This window comes from Clavelina lepadiformis, chromosome 2 (genome assembly GCF_947623445.1).
Source record: "Clavelina lepadiformis chromosome 2, kaClaLepa1.1, whole genome shotgun sequence".
Classification (NCBI taxonomy): Eukaryota; Metazoa; Chordata; class Ascidiacea; order Aplousobranchia; family Clavelinidae; genus Clavelina; species Clavelina lepadiformis.
The window spans coordinates 14,688,731-14,711,877 of record NC_135241.1 but is presented as its reverse complement, the minus strand read 5'-3'; the positions used below and the strand labels follow the sequence as shown (position 1 = coordinate 14,711,877).

Genomic DNA, 23,147 nt, shown 5'->3' with positions numbered 1-23,147 from the left:
ATTGTTGATATTGTTGACGCGGTTTGATTTATTTAATTTGCGGTTATGTTTATTTACGCTATGCTTCGTTGTTGGGCCGGGAGAATGTAATGATTAATGCAACGCCCCGCGCAATCATTAATCAACGCCCCGTGTAGCTCCGCCGCATATCTCGTAATCACGTCCATGATGTTCTCAGTTCAGCCCTCAGTTCTCTTCAGTTCTTTTCAGTTGCGTGATTGCGATTTATCATTTTAAGATTACCAGTTTCCTTTTATGGTTTGTTTAATTTTACTTGTTGTGTTTCAGCCTAGTTTAGTTTTTTGTCTCTTAAAGCTGTGCAATTAGAATACGATTATTTACAACTGTCTGTTCAGTTCACTCGTATTGCACCGAACAGGGCCACAAGTTTAAAGAATGCCCCAAGAGACTACAAGCAGGCAACAACAGTGCGGATGAACAGGAAACTTCGATGAAGACTGCTCAGACTGTAGAATCGGACGTGGAGGGATCAGCAACATCCCCCAGTGAAAACCACAAAGAGGTCTCTGCTCTTGCAGAAACAGAAGAACCACGACGAGGAGCAAAGGCAAAGAGCGGATGGGGTGAGAGGAGGAGTCGAGCAAAAACGGGGCGGTCATTAGAGGAGAGCCAGGAGCTCGACGCTGATAAACGACCATCGGAACGGGAGGAGAATGAGAGCCGAGGCAACAAAAGAAAGGACATAAGCGGAGACTCAAACGAAGACAAACCAACAACCGAAGCACGCCGAATAGGGACAAAACCTGCCCCCGCCTGTTCAACTTTTCCAGCTGGAAACTAGAGACATCGAGCGACCTCTCGTGCTCCTGCGGACACCTCATTCGAATCAAAAGAAGCAAGGACTCAGAAATTTCACTTCCAGACTTTAAACGTCCGATTTACTGCGCAGGTTGTACAGCAGTTAATTATTATAAGATGTAATTGTACCAAATTTTCGGTCATACATAGTAAAAATAGACTTGAGCCGCTCCAGTGCGGAGCATGTAAATACATATACGAACCTAACCCGAACGATCTTAATTCCACTTTAAACTAAACATTGCGTCTTCATATTTTGAGTAAAATCCGAACTTCTGAAGTACTTTGTGTTTTTCCGAATTTTATACGACCATTTTTTTATTTTCTTCTTATTAAGCGTGTCTTAACTGTTTGAGAACGTTTAATAAACAAATATATAAACAATTTCAACAGACAAACATTGTATTGAAATGGTCAACCTTACAGGTTAAGGTCGAATAAACAACCATTTCATTACAAAGTAATGAGCAGTAGACCGTGATTTCTCTAGTAGCACCCTGCTGTTACTTTTTAATTGACAGGTTAGTGTTTGCCATATCTTAAATCGTCATTATATTTCGCCAGAGTTGACTAGTGTGTTATCGCGTATCTTTCATCGCTTGGTTACGCTCCTGTTTCATGTCGAGTTGCGAATCGTACTGTATTCTTTTGAAAATTCTTTTTTGAGCGCTTATTTAAAGCTAGAGGTCATACTAAGCGGGTATTTTGTTAGGTTTTGTAAAGCTTATAAGTTAACCAAAAACGTCCTGGTGGTTATTGCATTTTATCATTTATATGTACATCTTATCTTATGGAAGCACTGTCTAAAGTTTTAAGCTATTATGTGGTAATATTGATTGAGGATTACGACACACTTTTAGTGGATTTATATGCTGTTATCAGATTTGCTGAGATTTTTGCATATCTCTTGCGATGATTATTACCTTTTTTGAGTATTTGTTAACTTCTTTACGGTTATTTTTCGTTCTACACGTACTCATTTTACATTTGTGCATATAGTTACTCTGAACGACATCGTCCATTGTTATAATTTAATCGTACCTAGCCCGAAAAACGTTCGGTAAGCGAATGCGATATTTATTTGTGCATTTGCTACATAAAATGCCTGCTGTGCTTATTGCAGGCCTACGTTTTCTTGTCCCTTTTTTGCATTTTTATACTTTTTATTTTATGGAAAACCGTTCAGTTTTTACTGAAAGATGTACCACCACAATACAGTGCCGCTGACACGACCTGCTATAAGTGATCCTTGCGTGTTCACTTGTTACCTAAAACTAGCTTGGTTCTAATTTGGACAGGCAGCGTGTTTCTTGGATCTGTCGTGTCTGCACCAGTTTTCGATCTTAGGATTGTGGCGTTTAGTGACACACAGTCATATGTCACATGGCATTATCCCTTTAACTTTTCAGACTTCTAGGCGCATTCATCAAATATAATTATCATTGGGCGTGCTATATAAATGCTTGTGCCGACAGAATGTCTTAAGTTTCACGAGTTCGAATAAACGTTTTAGTTTTATCTCATTGTATGTCTGCAATTAGTGCTGGCAGAGAAGGACACGTAGTCTTCATGTAAGTCAGGTGAAGCGGAGTTAATTAACACCGACAAGTGATCTCACAACCAGAGATCGTTCCACAGGTCACCTTCGGAGCATGAAAATTAAGAAACCGACAGCGCTGGATTTGTGGGTGTCACCAATGTGTGCTATCTAACGTTGTAATACACCTTTTCCGCCGTTAATAGAGCTTGGTTGAGCTGTGACCTCCGTTGCCATCTAGCTCCGCAGCTGGGGTTGTTCCCCACCATCACAGGGGGGTTAACATATTAAAATTTATCTATGACAAACGCCTTCACAACGAAAGACGTGGTAATAACTGAGGCAGCAATCAACCTAAAAATAAATTGAAAGGAGCACGTGCGATTGTCACAAGAAGCTGTGAACAAATGAATGATTTACCGCTATAATGCAGTCACTACACAAAACACTAAAATCGTTGTAGCTACAAATAATAAACATCGCACAATAAAAATATTAAAGCCATGTGAAGCGAAGAGAACGTTTTATGTTTCACGAGTGCGAATAAACGTTTTAGTTTGGAGTTTTATCTCACTGTATGTCTGCAATTAGTGCTGGTTGAAGGACACGTAGCCTTTATGTAAGTTAGGTGAAGCGGTGTTTATTGACGCAGACACGTGATCTCACAACCAGAAATCGCTGCAGAATCATAAACAAATCCATTTCCAGTGTGGCGCTTGGTTCTATCGACCAGGGTACACTTTGAGGGTTACAGTGTTGGTGACGGAATGAACAGCAGACTGTATTTGCTCGAGTAGGACATTGCTGTTGGTTGCTGCTGAAAACTGGACAGCTTACAGTTTGTTTTCACCAAGGCGTTATTATAACTTACGCCATACTTGCCCATACAATCAATCATTAAATATTATTTTTTAACCACTAATGTTCACTTTTCTCGGAAAAATTCCACATCAGCTGTCCACCATGTTGAAAAGCCCCACTGCTATTGATTACGTCACGAACAGCAGCTTGTGGTTACGTCACCAACAGGAGCTTGTCATTCGCCTCGCAGCAAGCAATACCAGCATGCTATTGGAAAACAGCAGGCTGCAGTACCCGCTACTTTGGTTACGACTTCGCTTAGACTGAAACTGACAAATCAGTTACTTTAGCATATTTTGACATCGTGTTAACATCATTTAACATTAACCTAATTATCTAAATGACAAAATTAACATATTACGTTTTGTAAACTATGTTTTAAAATTTCAACAATATTAGATTTCTATTATCAGTAGGCATGATGCAAATTGTGCGGGACAGCCATGTTCATTATAGTTACCACTTACCAACCTAAACCTTGGTCTTGGACAGCATGGTTCGAACATTGTGTTGACAAACTTGGTAAAATCGTCACCACTTAACAGAACAAAATCGTGCGACGGTGTGAATAGCCTATTATGTTTCTTTGCATTGTCGCGTATTGCAATAGGCCAGGCAACAGTCTGACAGTGGCCGCTGGACGGCAAGCTGCATGGCTGCAAGACCTAATAATAATCAGCACCATAGGTTACTTTGTTACACAGCGTTTTGTATGGTTGAAATTCGTGAATTCTTGTTAAAGAGTGGGTTGATCCCCACTAAACGGTTGTAGACTAGCCTAACCTTTTTATTGATCAGAGATGATGATTTGGTATCCAGGGTGGCACACATCGATGAATGCAAGGTCTTCAGCCGCCCCACGCAGAGCGACTGTTAATTTTTAATATTTATTCATTATTCGGTTGACGAAATAGATTCTCTTTTTATCCTCTCAAAGCAAGGTTATAGCTGGGTTTAGGTTAATTGGATGTGTTGGCCGTGCTGAGGCTTTTGTCTTAAATTTAAGCTATTTATTATGATGCACGTTTTTACCACATTTTTCCTTGCCATATTTTCTTGCCTTAGTTATGGTACAGTATATTAGCATGCTAATACGTTTATCAGCGTTAGCACAATTTTATGTTCCCCTCACAGCTACAGTAGTCAGTAGGGTCGGGTAGCCAATTTATGAAAGTACCCAGTGGCCGAATTTAAACAAAAAATCACTATTTAAAAAATTAAGTTTTGGTCCAATTTAATGGGAGAGTTTTGCAGGTAGTTAACCAGATTGTTCTAACTGTATACCAAATTTCAAGTTTCTACATACAATATATAATTTTTAAGTTCGTTTGCGTTAAAGTTACCCACCTTGGAAAAACCTGATTTTCAAGCCTAAAACAAATTTTCCATACGTCCAGAAAAAACTGTAATTTTTCTCGAAAAAAATCAGCGAAAGAGAGCCCCTTTTTTCGCACAATTTTGCATTAAATCTTCTTTGTTTCTTCAAATTTTCATGGAGCTATCATTTCTGTAGGTTTTTTTGACTACTTTTCTCTGCTTGGGTCTGAATTATGTAGCGGGGCCAGAGCACGAAAAAGGTCAACTATGGCAAAATGCATTAGTTGCAAATGCAACACAATGCGATGTATTACATTTGGGCATATTAACGCAGATTCTGCGCAGATTGGCGCAATTCTAGCAGTATTTTTTTGTGTAGTTAGCTTTTCCCCTCACTAGTTAATAACAACAAGTGTCATAGTTTTGTAAGTAAATCTTTATTCCTAATATTTTATGAAGGCTACAGTTTGTGAAGATCAATCGTGATTGAACTGTGGGTCGCCTGTGAAGACCAAACAATGACCTGCAATGTAACTACGCATGTGACATTTACATGATTATACTTTGTACCTTGCAGAATACAAATAAATTGTCTATAATGTCTTGTTCTGGAGATGCTGACAACCAGGCCTCCGCGACTAAAGAGGAACATGAAGAAAAGGTTGAGTCAATTGAAGAGGTTTCCAATACTATGCCTTCAGGTAAGTGAGTGTGAGGTCCCGTCTAACTTTTCCGCTACTTTGTTACTTCTAATGCATTCATCAGGGTAAGTGGTGAACAAAGTAACCAACCACATAAGTTACTCAAGTAGAAATGTGGTTACTCCCAAAAAATCTACCTCTCTTTTAGATGATTGTTATACTCGATTACTTGGTTTCAGTAAACGCAATGATTACTACTTAGCACAAATGTTGAAAGTCAGGGTCAAGTTCAAAGACAAGTTGGCCTTAAATCAAAGAGTAGTTGTCAATAAACATATTGGTGAAAGGGTTTTTAATAATATGTATTTGTTGAGCAGTTATTGCCAAAATTGTATTGCAAATTTGGCCTCTTATTATAACAAGGTAAGCGGTAATTATGAGGTCACAATGTAAAAACAAATCTTCGTCATAATTAAGCGATGAATTTGCATTTATTGCCACTTATTTATGATAATAACTGATTAACCACTTCATAATAGTACAAATCCTTTCACCAGTATGTTCACTGACAACTAATTTAAATTAATGTAAAATTGAAAGCTTTTAACCTTAATGGTGACTTTTGCAGCAATCAGCAAGAAGAAAAAATTGTTTTGACCTCGCATTTAATCGCTTTTGCACGGTTATGCATGATTCACTTCAAGTTTTACAATAAAAATTTTTAGGTATTGTTTAGCTCTTTGGGCGATATTGGACTGCAATTACTGTATTAGAAGCTGACCTTTAGAGATGGGTGTTTAAGAATATCCAAATCCAAATTGCCAATTTAAACCGAATGATAGGATCAGGTTTATATTCCTTAAATAAGCATTTCTGTTTTATTTTCAGCCTTGAATTGCATGATCGTGTATTTCTGTTCATGATTGTGTAAACTGTAAGTTGAGTGGTCATCAGGTTATTCTTGCATTACATGCGATGCAATGAGTTGTTCCGCATATACAATACACTTAATCTTAACCACAGTCCCCAGAAGAAAGTGCTTTTTTCACCTTAGAGAAACATTGCTTTGGAAAAAAGGACAAGAAACAGACAGCTAAATAATTGTACCGCCTCCCGCATATAGGAAAATTGCAATCATCGACACCAACTGAAGGAATACAAATACGAATACCACTTGCAATATACGCTTATAGGTTGAATTTTGACCGTTATGAAAGTCAAGATACTACTGGCAGAGTTGGGTTTAAGTGCAATTATTTTATTTTTAAGCGATCTTGAGAGCGACACTCTTTTCAAATTTTGAGCGGACACACATTTAAATACAAGTTTGCAACACAAGAATTTGTATGTTCAAGCGATTGGTTTTCAAAAATGCGCCAGACTAAAAATCTTTTTAGTTACTAAAAAGAGTGTGAGCAAAAAAAACAAGCATGATAGAAGCAATACTTGCTGAAATTCTTAAACGCTACGAAGACATGCTAGATAAGTGTTTCATAAACTTGTTTGTCCGTGAAACCCTGCAGGGTTATTTAAGTTAACAAGGAACCCCCAATACGCCAGAAACATCAATTAAACATAAACAGTTGACTGTTGCCCACGGCAAAATCTTCCCGCCGCTGAGAGATATTAGTGCTCTTTAATAATTTGGGTAGGCTATTACTCGGCATTGCTGTACTATATTGCGATTTTTAACCGTCTATTATGGAACCCCAAAAGTTATGTTATGGATTCCTAGGGTTCCGTGGAACCCACTTTGGGAAACAATGTGCTAGATCAGGGCTGGCCAACCCGCGGCTCTTTGCCCTGTATTATGCAGCTCTTTCGTTAATATTGAACCTCAGAAAGAGAGCGCATTTTACCCATTTTAGGCAGATAAATGATACAGAAAAGTAATCTCTAAGGGCTAATGTTGAATTGATATTTGCTAAATAATGACTGATTACATCAGATTTCGACCCAGAATAAAGATGATGAAACTGAAACAATATCTGACGCAGTATTATGACGTAATAAGAAGCAGCGTCATAAATCATAAAGTTTATGATGTGGCTCTTTGCGGTTAACACAGTAAGAAGTGAGGCTCTTAATCTCTGACTGTTGGCCACCCCTGTGCTAGATGATAAAAATCTTCCTCAACTTAGGTTTAAAACTTTACGTCCACTTGGTGAAAGAGTAGATTTTCTACCACTTTTCTGCTACTAAAACTAGTGATTAGTAATTACTGTAGTATTGCATTGTTCAATTAAAACAGTAGTTTAGGATAGTATTTTTTACCTAAATTTGTTTTAATAGTAATTATTAATAGTCACTTAATTTTAACAGCAAGTCAAATAACATCTGAAATGATGCAAAATCCTCAAGTTTTGGCAGCATTACAGCATCGCTTAGACAGTATTGTTGGCACACCTTCTGGTTATATAGATAGGTAAAAAATTCTACAGGATTTTAAGTTATTTCTAAAAAAAGCATGTATATACGTAAACTATATTAAATTAGTTGGACAAGAAACCTTGATTAAAACAATTCAGTTTTAGTAAGTTATGTTTACGTTATATGTAATGGAAACAGGTTGCTATTACATTTTTTGTTGAATATGAGCTAAACCACAGTATTACCTTTGTTTTCTTCAGCCTTCCCAAACCCATTAAGAGGAGAGTGAATGCGTTGAAAAACATTCAAGTAAAGTCAATGAAAATAGAAGCTAAGTTCTACGAAGAAGTGCATGAACTGGAAAGAAAATATGGTGATCTGTATCAGCCATTGTTCGAAAAAGTTAGTATTGTGCACAAATCGGTCCTAAATTAACTGATTAAGACTAAAATTGTTCTGATTTGTTCATTGTTAATAGAGGCAGTCTATAATAAGTGGAGTATATGAGCCGAATGATGAGGAATGTGAATGGGAAAGTGATCCGGAAGATGATGATGAAGAAGAGGAGGAGGACAAGCCGGCCATTAAGAAAGAGGTTAATGCACTCACTGTACGTTATTGCCATTAAATTATTAACTATTTAAATATTTTGCAATGGTTTGTTTTAGGTGACGCTTTCTTAATTTGTGCCGTAGTAACTATGCATTGCATTATGTTTTACATGCATTAATTAACATAAATATGTTACTTATATTTTCAGCAAGCAGTAGAAAAGTCAAAGTTAGAAGATGCAGAAGGTAATTGGTTTTATGGTTTACTGTGTATTTTTAAGCCAAATGCAAATAGATTTTGCTAACTAGGTCATTTCATGTCAAGTGTCCCAGGGGCTCTAGTCTAGATCAACCTTTTTCAAATTTGTGTAATCTCTGCTTAAATGTTGTGTTACATGATTGAGCCTTACATTAAAAATTTTTGCTCCAAAGCTTGTGTTGTTTAGGAAATGTGATGCTTTAAAATTTATTACAAAGTATTTAATATATACTTTGAAAAACTTGTCCAAGGCCAGAATTCGGCTATAATCTGATTTTGCTTTTAATTTTTTCTTGGTATCCACTTTCCCCATGTAGTTGAGAAGTCGTAACAATGCAAATTATATATATCATGAAACAACATTCAACATTAAAATTTGTCCTTTGCCATTTCATTTACTTGTACCGGTGATTTTCAACGTTTACATAGCCGCGGCGACCTTATTTTTTTAGCTCATGTAGTAAATCCCACAGTTTTTTAAAGTTCGTTAAGGTGGAAGATAATTGTGTGATTGCTTTTAATATGTAAATAATCTTAAATGTTAGGATTTTTCTGACACAATTGTCTGTTCTTGACGGACGTAGAGTAGTAATCATTTCTATACTATGACTATACAGAATTACTTTAGCAATCTATAGATTAGCATTAGCGTCACACTGGGCTTTAGCTTGTCAATCATGCCTGCAAAGTCATGTATAGTAGAGTGTAGACCAGATTTGCAATATTTGAAATCCAATACTGACCTTGAAAAAATTTGTTTAGAAAAGCAAAATATGTTCAGCTTGAATTAGAAATTATGTATGTAACATCAAATGAAGAAATACTGACTTACTTTCCAGCATATTGCTCATTGCAAATGGTATCCTTGTTGAAAACTACAGCTTTATTCTCTGCGCTATACACATAGTGCACAAAACTTGCTTCTAAATCGTTTTTATTAAAAAACACTTCTTCTAAACTTTTTTTATTTCATAATGCCCATGTGTGTAAAGTTATCAGATTTGTGTTGCGATGAATAGGTTCTGAATCCTTGGAATTTACCATGTTTACTTTTGCCCTCAACATTTATATCATGTTTTATGTTTGTGTCCAAGTTTGCCAACATACCTTTTTGCACTGTATATATTAGATAGAATTTTAGAAAATCGTCAACTTAATAATTTTTTGTAATTTTTAAAATTGATCTGTTGCTTGAAGGAGAAGATATAAAGGGAATACCAGAGTTCTGGTTAACCGTCTTCAAAAATGTTCCATTATTTCAAGAAATGGTCCAAGAACATGATGAACCGCTTCTTCAACATTTACAAGACATTAGAGTTATTTTCTCCCCACCAGATGAGCCAATGGTAATTATTTACACTGAAAACTTCCTCAGTACACAGATTTGTAAGAAATTACAAAATAAATATCATGTATCACCGATTCACTTAAAAATGTATGGAAGTTTACTGTAGCATTATTAGGAAAAATGTTTCAATTATGTCACAACACATTGTATGATTGGAAATTCATCGTTTATATTGTCCTTATTGCAGGGTTTTACTTTGGAGTTTGTGTTTGATTCTAACCCATATTTTACCAACAAGATTTTAACTAAGTATTATAAACTGCAATCGCAACCTGATGATAAAGAACCTTTCACTTTTGAAGGACCCGAAATCATTAATTGCACGGGGTGAGACAAAATTTATCATGTTTGTAGAGCTCATACATTCGCAAAGCAATGCAAAATGAAGTGTGAATTGAATAATGAAACACTATTGTTCTATATGTCAAGCTTCATCTTATAAAGTTATATTTTACTTGGTTTTATTGATCAGGTGCAAAATTGACTGGGTTAAAGGAAAAAATGTTACTGTGAAAACAATCAAGAAAAAGCAAAAACATAAAGGGAGAGGAACTGTTAGAACAGTCACAAAACAAGTTGCTAATGATTCCTTTTTCAACTTTTTCAACCCACCAGAAGGTAATTAGTAGACTTATAGGACTAGGTGCCATTTATGTAAAAGTTTATTTGAGTATTGATTTGTTACCCTGTTGTTATAGGTATATCATAATAACTTTCACAATTTGTTATGGTATTTTGTGCTTGTGAAATTTACTGTAGCCTATGTCTCAGATATTAAGTTGTTGTCTCAATAGATCTTTTTTTCTTAAAATAGTAGCATTGAATATTATTACTAGTACTTTTATATCTTAATTCATTGCTTAATTTTGTTATTTCAGTTCCAGAGGATGATTCTGAACTGGTAAGTTGCTTTAATAACCACATTATTTAACAATCATACTGTGGTCAATAGATGGGATATGAATGCTGATTAATGAAGTTACACCACATTAGTGTTATCCCTACTAACAATGTTGTCCTCTTAGCCCTATCATTAGTATTTCAATTTTAACATTGTCTAAAAATTATGATTGCTCACCTGGCTTGAAACTTATGGAAGTTTAACTTGGCGTTTGGCTCGATTGTTTTGAATTTGATTTGTTGTCATTTATCGTTATGATTTATTAATTGTTCTCACCCTAACATTGAAATCTGTAAACGCATGATAAAATGCTTTACATAAAACTGTATCAATAGATAGGTAAAATGTTGCACAATGCTTGTTCAATAGAGCATCTTTGGTGCCCTCAAAACCTGCTTGAATAAAGGGCTGCTTTATTAGTTGATGACAGTTGATTACACTAAGAAAGAGCGTGTATGAATGGAAATGTTTCAATATATGAGCATTTTTCCAACTTCATGTATTCAAAGTGTATTCACTTAATTATTATATTACTACACCCTCGTTTTGTTTAACTTTAACTGTTCATTTTTAGGATCCTGACACAGAGGCACTACTCACTAGTGATTTTGAGATCGGTCACATGATTCGTGAAAGAATTGTCCCACGGGCAGTTCTCTACTTTACAGGTGAAGCAGGAGATGATGACTTTGATGAGGAGGATGAGGAAGATGATGAAGATGAAGAAGCTGGGGTTAGAAAGAATTTTACCAATTGATTAATCTCAGTGGTTCTCAACGTTTTTTCATGTTCCTCCCTTACTATGTTTTTTAATTTTATGGAAAAAAAATACAATAGCACCTATTGGTAACAACATCTTGATGTTATAATTAAATTTCTAATTTACTTGGGCGCAAAACTTTGATCGAATGAAAGTGCACCCTAAACCTCAATGAAAAATTTTTTTACAGAAGGATTAACATAAACGTTAATCCAGTTTTACAATGTAATCTCAGCTTTGGGTATGCGCTTTGACTGGTGAATAACATTTCATTACTCATAATATGGGCTTTGAAGTTATAAATTTAAAATCCTCTACTTCTTTCAGTTATTTCCCATTCTCTCCCTGGGAATTTCTGCCCCTACGATTGCCTTCGGTGAACCACTTGGTTACCATTGAGAGCCACTAGGCTAAATAAAAGTGTTTTTTTTTCATCACTGTTAACTAATGTTTCTTGTCTGAAGTTATGTTACTACAATTTTGTACAAAAATTGTAAATAAATGCCATACATTTTCATGGCTCTCTAATAGGCTTTTTATTTAATGTTGAGTCAGCAAAGTAGTTTTGTAAACATGTGACCTTCATTTACAGTGTGAATTTTCTTTTTAGTTTAATAATGTCGGTGACTCTGATGATTCGGAAGGTGCTAATGATTCAGATTATGATCCTGAGGTACAGAACTGAAATCCTTTTTCCCATGTTTGAGGATGTATTTGATGAACTGATCTTTCTGTGACATTTTGTTTTTATTGCCACCTGCCATTTTATATGCATGGTTTCATAAATATATCAATCTTTTTCAAAAAAATCACCATACTAAACTTACTGCTAAGGATTTAATTTATGTATTTAACTACTTGAGAATGGAGTTCGGTCATTTTATCTCGCTTTAAGAGGTGTGTTGTTGTATCAACAGAAAGATCCTATGTCAAAAGAAACACCAAAAGAATGCAAGCAACAATAAAAGCTGCCTCATGTTTGAAAAGGAATGGGCCATCAATCATCTGCATGTATGCATGCACTAGACAAAGAAGTGTGAATCTCTTGTACTTCACAGGCTTTTGTCTTTCAAAGATTTCGATTTCAAAGTTGTAACTAAATTTGTTATCCCATCTGTAATTAGTTTTGTTACGTTTTTTAACCAGTATACAAGTGATAAAAAATTGTTTGGAACTTTGCCGAATTTAGAAAATGTGTTTTTCAATGCAAAAACTTATTTCATCCAGTCCTACTGCTTTACCTTGTTACTAGATAACACAAAACATTGTTTTCTAAATAGCCTTGTTTTCCACGATACTCTTTCAAGTTTTACTGCTGCCTGTTTAGACTGTCAATAAAGGTTTGTGTTATTTGTTAAGTTCTCCCATTTTAAAAACATTTTAGCAGTTACCTATACAATGTGGATTAGAGTCTGTCAACAAAGTACGCAACATATTGAACTTCTGACAGTGCTAGTATTTAGACCAAGGAAAGTTGGTGTATGGTTACATATTAATCAGTTTGTATTCTGGGGTGTCGGAAATTTTTGTATTTAGGTCATGGTAGAGAATGATATGGCTTTTATATAGCCGATATCAATTAAATATTATTAGTAGACAAGGAAGCCATTACTTGGAGCTAATATATCCAATTTTAAATAAATTAACCCAAGCTGTCAAACATTTAACACTAGAAGGACGGGGCGCGTCAATTGACGCATTTCCAACCTAAGTGCATCTGTAACTTTTAAGTGGGGCATCGCACAACCGTGATATTTCCTGACTTTTCCTACATTAGTGTTAGGTAACTAACCCATGAATATGAAGTTTTTACTTTACCGGTAGAGATAATTAACGTGGTCACTACCTAGAAGGACGGGGCGCGTCAATTGACGCATTGTTACTTCACACTACAAAAACCAGTTCTCGCAATAGAGAGCAATGTTTTGTTTCTGCTGATAATTACAGGTTTATCGAATTAGGTCACAGCTGCCAGCACAGGGGTGTAACAAACGTGTTGACAAACTATGCAAGTCGACTTTTCCGCAAAACAGAGTAGTTTCGTCACAAGCGCAGCCTAATATCGGAATTTTTGAAGTTTATCGAAGCGTAAGTGTAGTAAGAGTTTTTTAGTTAGATAAATTAGATGAATTAGATAAATTCGTCGGCTTGGTGGTTGCTCGTGGCGTGACAGGAGGGCGCAATTTCCCTGTGAAGAGTTTGTGGGGGAATTCGTGGGGATGTCCGATGTTTTCCCAAACCATGGCAAGAGACAGGTGTCTGGAGCTCATACGATTCCTTCGCTTCGATCTGAAGACGGAAAGGCGTAGGAATCTATTGCATGATAAATTTGCACTCGCTTCACAACTTTGGAACAGTTTTATATCAATATGCCAAAAAGCACTCATTCCACAGTGGAAGATAACTGTGGATGAGCAACTATTGCCGTGTAAGGCACGCTGCAAGTTCATCCAATATATGGCCAATAAATCAGACAAGTTTGGTCTAAAGTTCTGGCTGACAGTTGACGTCGAAAACAAATATTTATTCAACGGTGTTCCTTACGTTGGAAAAGATGACGCAAGGAGCCCCCAAGGGAGTGTGCCCACCGACGTTGTACTGAAACTCATGGCTCCGCTTTTTCAAGGAGGTTACAACGTCACTTGCGATAATTTTTTCACCTCACTTGACCTGGCGTTGCGACTTGCGGAAAAGAAGTGCAGCCTCGTAGGGACAATGCACCAGAACAGGAGAGAAGTCCCGAAAGAGTGCAAGAAGAAAAAGGAGTTACGTGAAACAGAAGTGTTTAAGCACGACGGCTTGTATTTTCAATGCGATTGCTTTTGTTAATTAAAATGGACATAGCGGACATGCGATAGAAGTAGTTTTTTCGGAGCAACTGCACAGTTTTCTCAACAAAAAACGTTAGATTTGCGCCGTTTTGACCTTTTGCGTCAATTGACGCACTCCGTCCTTCTAGGTATACGAAAATTGCCGTCCTTCTAGTGTTAAATGCCTTCAAGTATATGTTATCATTGATAAACCTCCTATGATTGCGGTGATGTAATTTTGCAAGCATAATGCCGTGGTTAATTGTATAAAATTGCATTTGCACACCGAACTTTTTTATCTCTATACTAAATGTTTGCGTTCACTTTGGCCAATCTTCCTAAGCCACTACTACGCATGATCGCCCGTGATTAAACGTTTTTGTCCCACTTGCCCTCCGCAATACTAGGGATAGCCCGATACGAACCCAAACCCGAATAGATTCGCCGAATAACGCCTTCATGTAAGATTCGGGCGAACACGAATACCAACCATGGCGAACCCGAATACAATATTACTTATAAATTTACTGACTTTTGTTAAAAATGATGATCTAGTTTCCCGAAAAAGCTGAAGTAGAGTCAGCAGTACTTACAATGAAGGTCGTTTTCCTAACGATTTTGCTTTTTCAATCGTTTTTTAAACACTATTTTTCGAAAGAAAGCGATTTGTTTATCGATTACGTCATTTTAGAAGCAAGACTTGACAACTTTTGGAGGAAATTTTATTGTTTGGTTCTAATACGAATAGATTCGGGATTCGTTCGTGTCAACCTTCATGATATTCGGGTTCGCACGAACCCGAATAATCTTCCTCGCAGCACATCCCTACGCAATACATAACGGTTCTCATATTGGTCTTGTATGGCTTGCCATAGTTTACATGCAACATGTTCGGACGAACGTTAAATATTAAAAACAACGTGCATCACTAGTGAAATCGATTAAAGGCTTCCTTAATTTTCTAAATGAATGCTTTTTCACATGAAGTTATTAAAATAATATTACCATTAAAAAATAATTTTATCTCCTTTTAATTCTTCCTACAAAAAATATGTAAAATTATGCCACCCGATATAAATTAAAATGTTATCCCTTATATTTGCTCATCCTAAATAAATCTCTAATCAGTGGTACCTTGCATAGTAGAGAATTATGTATCTGATAAAATAACAAAATAAATTTTGTTGTATTGAGTTGTGAGCAAATTAAAACACACTTAAATGTTTAGTCAACAAAAACACAAAAGAAATGATTCAAAAAAGAAAAAATTAACTCGGACATAAATAGATTTCATACGATACTGCACGTAACTGCTTGCAACAAACAAAAAGGCAAAACACCCATAAAGGTTCTACCAATCACAACTCATGTTACTGTATCGGTAGAACCCCAAAAACTGTATTTCTTGCAGATATTGCTACATTAGAATGTGCTGATAGATATAAAATACTAAACCAACCACCTTCATTTTCTGTAAATTTGTATGATACCAGCAAAAGTACTACAAGTAGAAAATACTATTGTGTAACTTCTGACATTAAAACATATCATAATCTGTTAACACTTCTTTTCAACCGGTGTTTTTTCATTGGATCAGTAACAATTTTGGAACGACTGGAAGGAGTTTCTGAATAAGGGAACTCTGATTCAGGTCTAATATTTTCCTTGTTATCCTCACTGTTCATGCTTGAATATTTTGTGTCAGTCTTCTTGACAAACTCTAGCTTGGGATAAACGTGACATTTAGTTGAAGCTTTTGGTTTGGGTTTCATTTCTTTGTTGTCATCCTGCTTTGAATCATTGGCAACTTTAACATTGATTCTGCTTGATTTCTGTCTTCGCTTTAAACTTGATGAATCAACATCAATGAATTGTGGAGAAACCTTAATGACATAATAGAAATCTTTAATTGAAAAGGAAAATAATATAAATTCTATATGTTGATAAAACATGTAAGGTTAAAGATGATAAGGTACACAAATTGACTTTTTCATTATAAGTAGATCATGCAGCATGTTGTTAAGGTTAAGTTTACTGTGTTATAACATTTGAGTTAGGTTAACAAAAAACTTATAGAAATACTGTAGCTTCAAACGCTTAAGATATAGCAATCTTTCGACAAAATATAACACCGTACAATAACAATACTACCTTTAACCTATGATGGGTTTTAGCTTTCCTTACAATTATTGCTAAACATTGTTCATACCCATTTAACATTTGCCTTGAAATGTGGATTCGTTTTTGCTGTGCAAGGATTCATGCTTTTCAAAACTGGAGAACCATATGCATGAACTGGGCCATTCACTTTGCTGTCCATGAGTACTAGAGGATTTTTCTGACTGAAATTTCTTGGCATCACATCAATTTTGCCTTAATGTAACCGCACTAAAAACAACTCTTTCAAATAAGGAAAAACTAAATGAGTTTTAATGACATATTAAAGTAGACAGGTATTTTTGTTCTTACATTAAACTAATCCTAATATTGCATAAAATATCGCAGGCTATAGGCCTACTTAGCCTGTGAGTGTTGGCCTATTGGAGACTGGTATATTTTTGCCTGACTGCATTTGCATTTACTCAATCAAATTGAAAAGTAGACTTGTGCAAGGGAAGTGCTGTTCGGAAAATTGTGAATAAGGTGATAGATGCATGGATGTTGATTTCTTTTGCATCATATTGTTGTTGATTTTTGATTGGGTTAAATTTTTATTTTATTCTGCTGTAGGTGCAGTGGTGTTTTTTCTTCAATATAATCTGGGGCAAATAAACCTAGATGACCGTGAGGTCTTTTCGCTGCCCAACACCAATCAATTATGTTGTGATATTTTTTAGTTTGCTTTGTGTGAAAATAAACTCTCTCTCTCTTACTCACCCACATGACTGCATTTGCATAAAGGCCTAAATGGGAAGGAGTAATGAGATAAACTTTTAACGTAATAAAATTCATTATACTCAATTATGATATACGAGAGGAGATGATAGAAAATGATGGTACAACTTGAAAACGACATTACTGAAAAATGACAATAATCGGTGTTTCTTTTCAGAAATTAAAAATATCTAACTCATTGTTTTTTACTTTTTTATATTCATAGCATCCTCAAAATAATTTTTAACGAAATTAGTTGCCCTGCCAACATATATATATGTATGTGTCATGCTTCATGCTTGGTTCGATCAAAGAGTACTAAAGACTTTTATACTCTTTGATTTACTGAAGCTCATTGTTTCATATCATACCATCAAGTTGTTTCGAGTTTCTTGTACTTTTGTACTCTGACTTGACGACCTGAATAGGAAAGAGCTGTGAGGCAACACAAAATAAAATATGACGTAATAATTACTCAATATTCGATCCTGACATGAGAGCGCAAAAGTAAAGGAGACTTGCTGTTTCCTTCTTTTGAACATTATTGATTTCCAAAACTGACTGTTTGTTGTATATTAGTATTTGAATTTTTGATAAAAAACACTGATAACCTACCGCTATTTTCAGTGCCGCCATTTTCTGTGCTGCCATTTTCCGCATTTAAACCAAAATTTTAGTATTAACAGACGCATCACGTAGGATACCGCAATCTTATGATGTTATCATGATATTTCAAAATTCATAATGACAGTAGCCTTTCTTCTACCTGTAACAATGACATGCACACCTTCACTGCTAACCATAAAAGCTTTTATTTATCACTCATTAAGTTAGGTGCAAGCTGTTGCTACGGTGCTACAATACTAGTAGCTCGTACAGCTGCATCAAAATTTTAAAATGGTAAGTGTAGGTTTGTAGCTTATATACCGTATACTCACTAATCCAATACTCCGCAGTGATTATACTCAGTCAAAACTCCGAAGTCGAATGCCAAAAGAAGAGCAATAGGCTAGTGTATTTTACACAGACCTTAAGAGAGACTGTTCGAAATCATACAAGCTAATAGTATGGCTGACTATATCTCCTTCTTACTTAACTTCTGAATGCTGAGTGAAATGTTTTCTTACAAAAAAAATTTAAGTTTCGCGGCTCAACCGACAAAAATGTTTTCAAGTTGTGGTGCCTCTTGTTGATTTAGGAACTATAGAAATCTTAACGCAAAAGACAAGCGCTAAAATAAACCATAGTTAAATCAAAGACGACTTTTCTATAAGAATATCTAACAAAGAAAGATAAAATTTAAAGAGTAATTTGACTGGTGTGTCGCAAAAACTTGAAAGTTATGACAGTGGTAATTTATTCGTTTCAAATCACAATGTGAAAACCTGAAAGTCATATGTCCACTGCTAATGCACACGACTGTGGCATTTGGGGACAGCGTATGATTCATTCATTCATTCATTCACTTTATTCTTCGCCATCAATGGCGGGGACGAAAAATTGTGCTGACGCAGGTGGTCGCAATTATATTAGCAGTTACGATAATAATTTCCACAAACTCTACAGATAAATGTGGAAAGGCTTCGAGGGCAAAAACGTGCTTTACGGAAAAATACGAGAACGTAACAAAGTTACCAGCGTCAGCACGCCCACCCACTGAATCTAAATTACAAAAAACATACTTTAATCACAATGATATAAAACAAAAGTTAAACCAACGATATAAAGAAATTCTTTATATCGTTGGTTAAACTGATAGTTTGGCAGGACATAAGCGTTGTGTCACCGTCAAGATGAAACCAAACTGTGTGTCTGGATGATAGAAGAAAAAACCCACTAGAAAGAACTCCATCCAAAGAACCGGAGTCCCGTTGGACCTATGACCTATGGAGAGTACACGATAAAGACCTTTTACACAGGTCGGTTATGAGAGTGAGTAGATTATGGACGGTCAAATATGTCACTCATGCCCAGCCTGATGGTTTAATCAGCTTATTTGAAGATGTATACATCGACAGTGATGCAAGTACAAGGAAGTACACGATAAAGACCTTTTACACAGGTCGGTTATGAGAGTGAGTAGATTATGGTCAAATATGTCACTCATGCCCAGCCTGATGGTTAAATCAGCTTATTTGAAGATGGATACATCGACAGTGATGCAAGTACAAGGAAGAGATCAACATATCTGATGTCCAATTGGATTTTGGATCAAGTGATTTTGAAAATCCATTTTCACTGTTGGGTTTTCTTTGCTAGGGTGTGAATGAAACTGTGACCAGTATGAAAGTTTTTATGCCCCCGGACTAAGGAAATCTTTGGATAACTTAAATCCGGCGATGATTCTGCATCTGTCAAGCCCCGGTTACCGAGTTAGTCGTTATGCAAGTTTCTAGTGTCACACATATTTCATTTTGTTTGTGTGATTGCTTATGTCTGTTTTGAACCTCCCTGACAGAAGTTAATAGAAAACCACAAGCTGTACAATGAGCATGATCACGTGACAACTGTAGACGAAAAATGTTCACAGATGCATGGATTTTCTATGCAAAAAGTTAAGCGATGCGACGAAATATTTTGATATTTTAGAATTACTCAGTAGATTGTAAAAATTGCAAAAAAATCTACAAAATAGCTTTTCTGATGCTGGTAACTGGAACTGGCGGCACAAAATTTATTTTCCCTCTGTTTGCAAAGTGGCTGTCTGGAGGCTGCTTGATAGGATGGAACCCGATCAGTTTTTCTGAAATTCGGTTTTGCGGCATAATTTTGACTAAAATGTTTATTTCTACTTAAGTAGCTTATATAGATAAACTACTACGTGCATGACGTGCGATAAGTAAAGGCGAATAGAAAAGTAGGATTGCTTGTAATTCAAGTAGGCTAGGCCTAAATTCCATTGTGCTTTTGGAATATCAGTATCAGAATATAGTATACCGGTAGCCTACTAGCCTAGTTTAGAAAATTAGGTTTAAATTGCTGAAACTGAAAACTTACATGAAGGTTAATTATTATTTAATCAAAACTATAAATTGTATGGCATCATCGAACTAATCTGACATCAGTGCCATTTTATAAGGCTTAACTCTTCACTATTTTATCAGCCTGCCAGCAAGAACACTAGCAGCAAGAACACTAGCAGCAGGCAACTTTCAAAGCCAATCTAATACAGATATACAAACCAAGCATAGCTTAAGTTTATGATTGCATAACTAACATGTGAAAAAGAATGGTAAATAATCATTTTGTAACTTCTGGTGATCTAGTCTAGACACTAGAGTAGACTAACCAATGGTTTTATTTATTTCAAAATTATGTCAGAGGTTAGGGCTTGTATTTTATAACAAGCTTTAAAAATGTGTATAAATGAGTATACAAAAAGCTCTTTTACATTGGAAGAAGACTGAAAAAAATTTCAGTTTCTCGGAAAGTATAATTGAGGAACTGATATTTTAAAACCTGGAAAAGAAAATCATGTAGCCTATCTGAATCCTTCATTGATCTTTTTATTTATTTGAAAGAGATAATGATGACATTACTGTAAAGGATAGACGTACCGTTGATTTGTGACCATTTTTTAAAACTGGGGCGCAAAAACTGCTTTTATCCCCGGGCGCAAAAACCCTAGCTATGCCTATGCATCGAAAACGGAACACCAACAACATTATTGCGAGGCCAGCGATCGAACGACTCGGCTACCGAGCCGACAACTATACTGTCTGAGGCTCTGAGCATGTGCACCTGACATTGTTACGTTATTGAACCGGCAATATATTATTATGATGATAATATCGATGTATAACCTATGTCAGTGGTTCCCAACCTTTTTTGGTGTTGGGGCCGAATTTCAAACTTCAGAGTACGTATGGAGCCGCATGAAAACACTAAAGTAATTATAACGAAAATTTTAAAGCATGTAGCCTACCAACGAATAGCAACACAAACAAGAAAAATAACACAATACAATTTAATGTCCAACTTGGCATTGGCTTTGGGCTTTAACAAGTTTGTCAAAGCGAGGCGCAATTGCAGAGGATGCAGTATACAGTAGCTGCTTCAGGTGGTCATCGGTCAACCGACTGCGGTATTTATTTTTGATTCTGATCATTTTGCTGAAAAGTGCTTCACATACGTAAGTTGATCCGAATACAGAGGCGTATTTCTGGGCATTGGTTTTCAAGTTGGGATACTTTCCCTCTGGAACTCGACTCCAAAATTCAAGGCTAGGTCTTCACTTCGAAATAATTGCTTGAGCTCGATATCTGACTGCATGTCCAGCAACTCCAATTGAAAACTATCAGGAGCTGTGGCCACTTTAACTGCAATAGGATTTGCAAACATGTTCATCATTGGCAAAAATAAACTCATTCCGTTAATGCGGCGGTTGAACTCATCAATCAAGTTACTGATAAGTCTGCTGTATGCTTCAAATGATCCATTGGTTCGATGGTCAGATAACGTTGGAAAATGTATTGTAACACCACCTGCAAGCTGCGTTTTCCAAAGACAAAGCTTGTTAACAAAAGCAATTGCTGTGCTGTACAAATTGTGACAAAACTTGCTATTGCCTTGTAGAGTTCGATTTAGAGTAGAAAGGTGTGTAGTGATATCAACAAAAAACGCCAAATCAGCAATCCAAACTTCATCGCCAAGCTGAGGGATATCTATCTTTCCTTCAGCAAACGTTTTAATCTCAGGAAGAAGGTCATAGAATCTTTTGACACATGTAGCGCGGCTTAGCCATCGCACAGCTGTGAACATGATTAGATCACCATACTCAGTATCTGCTAGAAACTTTTTGAACTTCCGATGGTTAAGTGCATTGACTCTAATCCAGTTTACGGTTGTTGTTACCACATCCATCACATTAGACATGTTGAGTGACTTAGCAACAAGACTTTCTTGATGTAAAATGCAATGATGCCATGTCACAGGAGCAAGATGATCTTCCTCTCGCCATTTATTGATGAGCCCTTGAAGTCCTCGATTTGCTCCAATCATGGAAGGGCAACCATCCGTTGCCACTCCAAACAACTTTGTTGAGTCCAAATGTGCTTCTTCAAGAGTAGCATGAAATTCACGAAAAATATCTGTTCCTTTAGTTGTGCCATGAGAGAACGCAAAGTGAGATATTCTTCATAAATCGTAAAATCCGGCATAACTCCCCTAATAAACACGGCTAATTGCTCTGTGTCAGTGAAGTCTTTTGAGCTGTCAAGTGCAAAAGAGTAGTATACAAAATTTTTTGATTTCTCAAGAAGCTGATCGTGTTGGTCGTTTGATATACATTCAATGCGCCGAGTTACTGTAGTATTACTCAGCTGCAACTTTTTTTGCCTTTTGTTGTATGGCACTTGAACAGCAATCTGTTGCAAACGTAACTATCGCCTGCTTCATAATTTCACCATCCGAATATGGTTTCATATTGCGAGCAAGTAGATAGCTCAACTTGTATGATGTTTTGGTAATACATCCAGATTCATTACTAACCTTGAACATATTTGTTTGCTTATTCCATGCCGACTTAAGAGATTCCAACTTTCTTTTCCTTGATTCTCCTTGGTAGCAATCATATTTTGAAGAATGAGTTTTGTAGTGCCTCTCAATGTTAAAAGAATTTACACTACTTATCACCGCAGGACATAGAAGGCAATGTGCTTTGTTGTCTACCTCAATTTGAAAATACACTTTTCTTCCCAAGCGCTTTGAAAGACCCGATTCTCCTGCTGAAGAGTACGTGCTTTTTTTAAAGGCTAATCTGACATAATTTTGGCTGAATATACTAAAACTTATGCAAATGGCTGATTATCCTATCATAGTTTTATAGCGGCAATAACTGCTTTTCTCAGTCTGTTTTATAGGACCTACTAGAAATTTTACACGTTTCGTGGTGTGTTGAGCGTCACACCATATCAACCTAATTAATTCCATTAATCGTTTATGATTCACTATAAGTAGACAATGGGCCATTCAAAACAGAATAAAGTAAGCTACAATGTGTAAAATGAAAAGTTCACTGACAGTGCAACCTCTACAACCCAATGACAATGAAGTTTGTAAACAATTTTGACCTAACGCTATAAGTTTTGACTTTTTTTG

At 36.1% G+C, this 23,147-nt stretch overlaps 3 protein-coding genes across 5 annotated transcripts; 1 reads left to right on the top strand and 2 right to left on the bottom strand.

Moving 5' to 3' along the window:
* Positions 1-5,090: 5,090 nt before the first annotated feature.
* Positions 5,091-12,722, top strand: LOC143446504 (nucleosome assembly protein 1-like 1). 2 transcript variants are annotated; one of them, XM_076946160.1, is made up of 12 exons: positions 5,091-5,235; positions 7,498-7,600; positions 7,806-7,947; positions 8,024-8,140; positions 8,306-8,342; positions 9,553-9,701; positions 9,891-10,030; positions 10,176-10,321; positions 10,582-10,604; positions 11,179-11,337; positions 11,975-12,037; positions 12,282-12,722. In XM_076946160.1, the coding sequence occupies exons 1-12, from the start codon at positions 5,133-5,135 to the stop codon at positions 12,327-12,329; spliced, it is 1,230 nt and encodes a 409-aa protein (XP_076802275.1). In that variant the 5' UTR covers positions 5,091-5,132; the 3' UTR covers positions 12,330-12,722. The 2 variants fall into 2 exon arrangements, with proteins under 2 accessions (XP_076802275.1, XP_076802274.1); XM_076946159.1 differs by having other exon boundaries at positions 8,024-8,155.
* A 2,609-nt stretch (positions 12,723-15,331) lies between these two features.
* LOC143447284 (uncharacterized) lies at positions 15,332-18,176 on the bottom strand. 2 transcript variants are annotated; one of them, XM_076947310.1, is made up of 3 exons: positions 17,664-18,176; positions 16,384-17,468; positions 15,332-16,057 (listed from the first exon to the last, which is right to left on the bottom strand). In XM_076947310.1, exons 2-3 carry the CDS (start codon positions 16,531-16,533, stop codon positions 15,722-15,724), a joined length of 486 nt encoding a protein of 161 aa, XP_076803425.1. In that variant the 5' UTR covers positions 16,534-17,468; positions 17,664-18,176; the 3' UTR covers positions 15,332-15,721. The 2 variants fall into 2 exon arrangements, with proteins under 2 accessions (XP_076803425.1, XP_076803424.1); XM_076947309.1 differs by having other exon boundaries at positions 16,384-17,814; positions 17,987-18,176.
* A 3,048-nt stretch (positions 18,177-21,224) lies between these two features.
* Positions 21,225-22,621, bottom strand: LOC143444906 (general transcription factor II-I repeat domain-containing protein 2-like). Its single transcript, XM_076943699.1, has 2 exons — positions 22,539-22,621; positions 21,225-22,182 (listed from the first exon to the last, which is right to left on the bottom strand). Exons 1-2 carry the CDS (start codon positions 22,619-22,621, stop codon positions 21,225-21,227), a joined length of 1,041 nt encoding a protein of 346 aa, XP_076799814.1.
* Positions 22,622-23,147: the final 526 nt, after the last annotated feature.